The sequence below is a fragment of the Adiantum capillus-veneris genome, chromosome 7 (genome assembly GCF_014529385.1).
Source record: "Adiantum capillus-veneris isolate H3 chromosome 7, ASM1452938v2, whole genome shotgun sequence".
NCBI classification, from domain to species: domain Eukaryota; kingdom Viridiplantae; phylum Streptophyta; class Polypodiopsida; order Polypodiales; family Pteridaceae; genus Adiantum; species Adiantum capillus-veneris.
Genome location: NC_140937.1, coordinates 48638214 through 48645626, shown reverse-complemented (window position 1 = coordinate 48645626; position 7413 = coordinate 48638214). Strand labels below are relative to the sequence as shown.

The window sequence follows — 7413 nt, the reverse complement described above, 5'->3', positions numbered from 1 at the left end:
AACGACAGAAATATTCATTCCCTTTATCCAAAGGTCCTTGTTCCAAGACTGTAATACACTCCAGGTTATTAAGAGCAGACCAACATCAACCAAACTATCCAATTACATTAACATAAAAAGTCTCCTCATTACAAGGTCCTCCCTAGTAGGATTTATTCCTATCAAAAGGTTTTTAAATTTTAAAGCAGTAAGTATAAAAAAAGAGGATGGCTCCTTCTACCCTTTTTTTTTCAAACATCAACGACGATAGCATTTCTGTTTTAGGTTTTCAACAACAATAAATAGCCAATGCAGAGATCATTCATTCCCATAATTTTCGGTGAATAATCATCCATGTAGAAAAATAAAAGTAACCATCTTAGGTGAATAAATAACCTGAGGGGTCGCACCTCACCTCTAATATAGCTATCACTAGGAGTCGAGCCAACGAGCAGCCATTGTGAACAGAGTTCAAGCCACACAATACTTGCTACAAGTTATTGCAAATACGAAGAAGGCGACCGGGGTGAAAAAAACCAGATAATTAAGCTTGTTTACGAGGTGAAAGGATAGGGGCATCATTCCCAAGGGCTCTTATACCAAGTCTAGTTTCCATAGGATTAAATCTCTTTAGTTAGGCATTTTAAAAATTTGTTTTGCTTTGGTATTGCTAATATCTATTAATGGCACGTGCCAAGCTTGCAAATAGATACGAATTCTGTTCATGTACAGTGAATGTTCGATTGATTTTACATCAGCTTGGGACACCTTTCCGCGGCAATATTTGCAGAGGGACAGGAGCTGAAACAACTTCTCTGCATAACTTCATCTTCCTCTAATGGAGGGGGTTCTTGACCAAAAATCATGCGGCAGCTCAAGTCCTCAAAATTGGGTTCCATTGTTAGTGGCATTCTGCCCAGTAAAACTTCTCCCATTAGAAAGCAACTATCAATGATAACGTGCGTATAAGCTATGGTGAATAAATCTGAAGCCATATGCCAATTCTAGGTAAAAGAAATGAAATATCACAAAAGACACACCCAAGCTCTTTAGTGAAAAAATACTGAGTTGGCCTTTTACAAAGGTTGACACACATTCCTGTGCAACCACTTGTCTCCAAATACCGACATTTCTCAATTTGCACCCCACTACTCAGAGCTTTTCCTCCTATCTCCACTTCAATTATCTGTAGGCCAATATGAACCAAAGATGTTCAATTTAGCTACTGATCCTACCAAGCATAATTCAGTAAGCGAGTACCTTGCAAGGACCCACGAGCCATTCGAAGAAAAGAGGAGTAATCCGGGCATTTAATTCAGCTCCCCAATCAGAATAAGGAAATAATTTTCTAAACCAAACTGGCACTTTTGGGAATCCCTGGAATGCCCATGAAATTATTCATATTTGAAATAGAGAGAACAGTGGTACTTGAAGTGAGAACTTAGCATGCAGACCTGGATGACAGCCTCTGCTTGCTGTGCTGCACTTTTGCCTCTCATTAATGCATGTGAAACTTCCACCATCCCTAGATAACCCTCCTCATAGCTGCGGGGAGACTGCATAGCATGTTGACTTACTGTCATGACAAGCACATATAAAATAGAATAAGTTTTCACTTGTTTCTCTCTACAAATCTTGGAACAGCATGAAATGGAACTTAACGTTGTAGACACAACGAGAGTGTCTATGCTGATCCAACCCTTTCAAAGTAGGCAAAATCACTTCAAACAAAACCAGAAGGAAGTCAACATAATAGTTATGCCGTTATTGCACTAAAAGTCCGATGTTTGGTTGGTCCACATAAAGTGAACACATTGTGAAACCTGGCTGGCTAAGAACTATATAGACTTGCAATCACAGAACTTGAAAACACTTCAAATAGAGGCGATTAAGGGTAGAGAAGTGGTTATTGACGTAAAACTCAAAGGCGAGACAGTTCCGCTTGTATTAGCTTCAGTCATTTTGAATTAATAAAATCAAGTCTTTTTGTTTACTCGATTTTTCTCCGACAAGCTCACGCGGATTGTTTCTCACAGGATTTGCCTAGTGAGATACTGCCAGAAAGAGCAGAGGATCACACCATAGAATCGAACCCTGGCAGTACTCCTCCAAATCAAGAGTGAGCTGAGCTCAACAGGAAGAAATTATGACCCAAGTACAAGACCTTTTTATAAGAGACTTTTCCTCTCTCAGTTTCCTACTCCTTCCACAGCTCAGAGCTCCCACTCTAGAGTGTTCCACTGCCTTCCCTTTTGCAAACTCTTCAATGGCGTGATTTTCAACTCACCACCCAACCATATTTACCCCCTACAGTATTGGGCACCTTTCACCTTCCTCTTGGAGATCAACCCAAGAAAAAACCCGAGCTTTCGGCCTCACACCTCGTTCGTTGCTGGCTCACGCCTAATCTAGATCTTCTCAACCATCTAGGTCCGATCCTCAAATTCGAGGTCTTCTTCGTCTGGCATTCTCTCCCCCTTCAACAAATCTTTGTCCTCAATGATTTCTTGGAAGATAGGGTTTTTCAACCATTTCTCTTTCCTATTTAGTATCTTCTATGGACTATGGTCATACTCTTTCGATTCTCGTAAAATAATCATTCCATCAATTACATTATTGTCGTTAGAAATAAACCTTTTCAATTTACTAACACGAAACATTGGATGAACTCGACACTATGGAAGCAACTCCAGTAGATAGGCTACGCCGCAAAGCGTTTGAATGATCCTCCACAAACTGAAAACATTGAGTGGCATACTTGTGGACCAAGGCTCACCAAAAATGCTTTTGCTAACCAAAGAGAAAAAGGACAAACTTAAAACTCTTCCGATTTTTAACGACAAGATTATAGCATTTGCCGCCAATCTCTCTTGGCACGGAACTACGCCGGGCTGTGTCGACTCATTAATTGTGAAGTGTTTTTAGTGAATCTCTATTGTGTTGCGACAGAACCTAGAATTGGGGTGTCCAAGTTTGTTACACTTCAGGTCCCGTGGGCCCCATCAGACGGGATCCCATAAGTTGGTAAGACTACCACTCGGCAAGACTTTGCAAGCTGGTCGAACTTTTTCTGTTGGTTCTGCTTCTTTTGCTGCTTCTTCTAGGGTTTAGGCTCCTCTGTTGGGATCTGTATGTTGGCTCCGTTCTTCAATGGCTTGACACATCAGCAGTTTGTGACAATGCTATTGTTATTTTACCTATGGTTGCATCAATTTACATCCTATTTTGTGGTTGTGAAAAAGTCTGATAATAACAAGGTTCTCTTGGCTTCCATGCATCTCACCGGCTGATGCTATCACTTGGAAGGATGAGTGGATGGAGAAGAAGGAAGAGGTCCACAAGGCGGCCTATGCCAAGTCTCTCCTTGTTCCCCCTCTCAAGCTTAAATGGGAGGAGTTTGAGGAGGATCTCAAGACTCGCTTCTTACCTCCACAGTACTTGAAGTGATTGAAAGAGGATTTTCGGGCTTTGTCTCAACAAGGTAAACCTGTGATGTCGTATGCTAATCGTGTGTTGCAATTAGGTTGACAATTGCGGAAATCGGATGAGGAAAGGTTAGAGGCCTTTCTCTTTGGATTGGACCACTAAATCAAGTTTGATGTGGAAGCCGCTGATCCAAAGACATTGCAAGACGCTATACGTTTGGCTAAGTCCAAGAGATGAAGCACAACAAGAGTAAGCTCAAGACGGCCTCAGGTAATGGTAACTCTTCCTCTCATGACTCCTTTAAGGACAAGAACTCTAATGGGAATGGTAGACATAAAAAGAACTCTTCCAGTTCTTCTTCTCAATCTAATTCTCCATGTCAATCTCAATCAGAGAGCGATAACTTTAAGGATGAGGGTAAAGGAAAATCTGATAAACCTCAACTCACACCCGATGAAAAGATTGCTCAAGGAGTTTTAGGTGGTCAATAAAGCGAAGAAGAACAAGCATTGTATGCAAAGGATCGTAGGTGTTTTCATTGTCACGTAGTTGGTCACATGAAAAGGGAGTGTCCTAAGAAAGAATCTTACAAGGAAACATGTCACGAAGACGTGGCAATTGCTAACTTGAGTTGTTGGTTTCTTTCTGATGATTTTTGTTTAATTTTTGGGACCCTCTTTTTGAAGTTGCAAATGGTCGGACATTGTATGGCCGGTGTGAAATAGCCGACGGCCGAGAGTTTCATTCGTAGTCGGGAAGGGCAGGTCACCACGAGTTGGTCGGGCAAATCGGCACTGGAATCCGAGCAATAAAAGTGTCTAGGCTCAGTTCAAAGTCATTTAGGCCCCTCGCGACACTTCTAAGTTGGTGGGTACTAGGAAATTAACTTAAAAGAGGCATAAGGGACACATGGCGGCTCCAGATGCATCTGCAAGAAACATCAGCAAGAGGGGGCGCCCATGAGAGGGCTGATTTGACTTGAGGAGAGTGCTATAGTCTGTGTGAGTAGTGGGTGCAGGTGATCACAGCTTTAATGGAAAGCTTTCCTTCTCCCTTGCTCTATGTAGCACGACGATTTGCTCTCGCGCATCTCTCTCTCCCCTTTGCACATATGGTAATGCCCCACTAGTTGGGTTGCTCAGATGACCATGTACAGTTCTAGGGGTTTATGCGCGTTTGCCAAGGCAAGAGCCTTCTATACAGGAACCGGATTAGCTAATTGCTAATCCCCTTCAGGTACGCACAAGTCCATCGCGAAGGGATGCGAAAACAGAAAGTTTTCTCGCGTGAAAACTCGTCCGAATTACAGGGGAAAGCATGCTGAAATTGACCTACAGCTCATTGGAAAGCTTCCATACCGCAAGGGAAAGTGTCCTTGACATGTACCTTTTGACCTAGAGGAACTTTTGGGCTGTTATGCTGGAGAAATTGGGTCAAAAACCTGCAATTACAGCCATGGACAGGTTTGGACAGCTTGGTGAGGGTAAGGTACAAGCGTTCGGATCATTTATTTGCCAGGGGAGCCTCGGGAAAGCATTGGGTGCTTGTACAAGACATTTAAAGAGATTTCCCGCGAGGAATCTCGTCTAATTCAAGGGGCAAGTGACCCTACAGGTGCGAGAGCTCGAGGGCTATCCACAGAAAAGATTGGCACGCGGATCGGAGCTCAAAACAGAGAATTCAGCGAGCTGTAATTTCTGGCCAGGTTTTGTAAAGTGCTCTAAAGTGCATGGAAAGTCACTATTTACTTGGGATTTTGTCCGTGGAGACTTCTACTGTGGTTATGTTGCCAATATCGGGTTAGAGTAGAGGAATTTCAGCCCGATAAAAGTGGGACAGCTTGTAAAAGTTTACAGGTTTTTCTCAAGTTTAATAAGAATAAAGAAATACCGAAAGGGGCACCAGTCTTTGGGGCCAACAGGGTGTCCTTGTCTACTTGGGAGCGCTCTAGCTACCAAGTCATGAAATGTCTTGAAGTGTTGAATTCCAATCACAGGTTTATTCATGAAGTTCCTTTGTGTCATAAAGTTAAAGTAAAGTTTTGGGTGAAAGCCTACGTCTACCGCCCTACGGGCCAGTTTCAAAACCTCTATTGCCTCAACTTCTCACTCCACCCCTCAAGTGCTATGAGTGTGGTCGAGCAAGAAGCTAAGCAGGAGGGGACTTTCAAAGAGGATGAACTTAAAAAATGTCATGGACAAGTTAATGGTCAAAGGGTCATTGTGTTGTTTGATTCTAGAAGGTCTCATGATGTCATAAGTGAATCTCTTGTGAAATGTACACGTCTTCAGACTTCTCCTATCCCCACCCTCCCGATGCAAGGGTTTCTGAAGGCATGGATGCTTCGATCCTTCAAGAATGTGATGATGTCAAGTTGATCATTCAACAAACCCAATTCACTTGTCGTTTTGTAGTCTCTAAACTTGCAGGATGTGATATCATTTTGGGCATTAAGTGGTTTCGCAGGTTCAAGCCCATTATCGATTGGGAGAAGTTCACGTTTTTCATCAAAGATAATGTGTCGCAACTTGTCCTCATTCGAGGCGAGAGTGGTATTCCCTCTCATCTCTCACGTCCAGGAGAACAGAGCGCTAAAGAGGAGCCCAAGAGGCGGTCATCTATGTTAACCCCACATCAAGGAACTTGGGTATTCCTGACAGGTATAGTTAAGGTTTTGTCAAGGTCAATTTCGTACTTTCCTAGGATCATCATTCCCCTATACACCCTCCCCATCGATCTATGGACATTGTCTCCCATCAATTGCATGATGGGTAACGTTTTTTCTGAACCGGATAAAGAGAAGCCAAAACCAGGTGATTTCTCGTTTAGGAGGCTTCGCCCTCCCAAGGTACGGTCTTTTGGTTTACCAGTTCTCTTTGTTCAGAAGAAATCAAACTCACTTCAGTTTTGTGTGGATTTCAAGGCACTCAAGTCAAGGATGGTCGAATTTCGGAAGCTGTGACGTCACATGGCCGTTCCTTTGGAGCGTCTACATGAGGCACAACGAGTTTCCAAAGTGGACCTGTCGAGTTGCCACCAAAAGGGTGGACTTTCAAGGAGCAATCCAAAAGAAGAACCACCGAAGATCATTGTTCCATTCAAAGTCATCAACCCGAAGCGTTTTTCAATACTTCAATTTCAGTTTGGCAATAAGAAGGAAGCAAAGCAACATTTCCTCAAATCCAAGGATCGAGGAACACGTGCAGATTCTTTTGTGGATGAGGAGTACTTTACCGACTTCCACATTTGCTAGCCTCATGCAAGGAGACCATGCAAATAGGTACCCGTACCTCACCTCGGGGTAGTTCACGTCCGTTGGACGGGACGTTTAGTGCGGTCCGTATAGTCTCATCCCATCCGATTGTTTAGTCCGTTCCGTCCGACCAAAACTATCATGTTGACTGTCAACTAGCAGTTTGACTATTTGACTTTGCCTTTTTGAGGGGGACTTTTTGCACACATTTAGCCTAGGATACCTTTGTGACATCACCTCAAGAGTCAATGCTAGTTGCCCATTATAATTTATCCCCCTCCCTCGCATTGTACATGGTCTCTCTCTCTCTCTCTCTCTCTCTCTCTCTCTCTCTCTCTCTCTCTCTCTCACAAAGGAATCCAATGCGTCAAAGAAGCAAGGAAACAAGGAAAATGGGCAGTTTACAGAGAAGGAAAAGCTATTATCAGAGATTTCAAGACCACAGCCCCTTGTCAAAGACATGGACTTGACACACACACATCTAGTCACATTATGCACATGGTGATTCTATCATTTGTAATATCTAACTCTCATGAGTCATTAGAGCCTTCAACTTAGTTGGCACATGCACCTTTCTTTTTTGATGATACCCAAAGTGGATTGTAATCAAAGATGTATATGATTGTCCTATAGGCCAGCTTTGGCCTCGACAAGGACGTTAATAGAACTTTCTTTCTTTCTCTCCCTTTCTCCTTCCCTCTCTGCATTATGCATAATGTTCCTCCTGTCTCCCTCCTTTCCTCTAGCTCAAGATT

General features: G+C 42.9%; 1 protein-coding gene across 3 annotated transcripts in view; it reads right to left on the bottom strand.

Annotated features, from left to right (window-relative positions):
* Positions 1–506: 506 nt before the first annotated feature.
* Positions 507–7413, bottom strand: part of LOC147453809 (beta-carotene isomerase D27, chloroplastic-like) — a 53284-nt gene continuing 46377 nt past the window's right edge. The window contains exons 2-5 of one of the 3 annotated variants that reach the window (XM_086517199.1): positions 1434–1535; positions 1240–1356; positions 1020–1165; positions 507–891 (exon numbers count right to left, since the gene is read on the bottom strand). In XM_086517199.1, coding sequence (XP_086373325.1) covers positions 729–891; positions 1020–1165; positions 1240–1356; positions 1434–1535 — 528 coding nt within the window. In that variant the 3' untranslated portion in view covers positions 507–728. Of the gene's footprint in view, positions 892–1019; positions 1166–1239; positions 1357–1433; positions 1563–7413 lie in introns of those variants that run through there. The other 2 variants (XM_086517201.1, XM_086517200.1) reach the window with 2 other exon arrangements.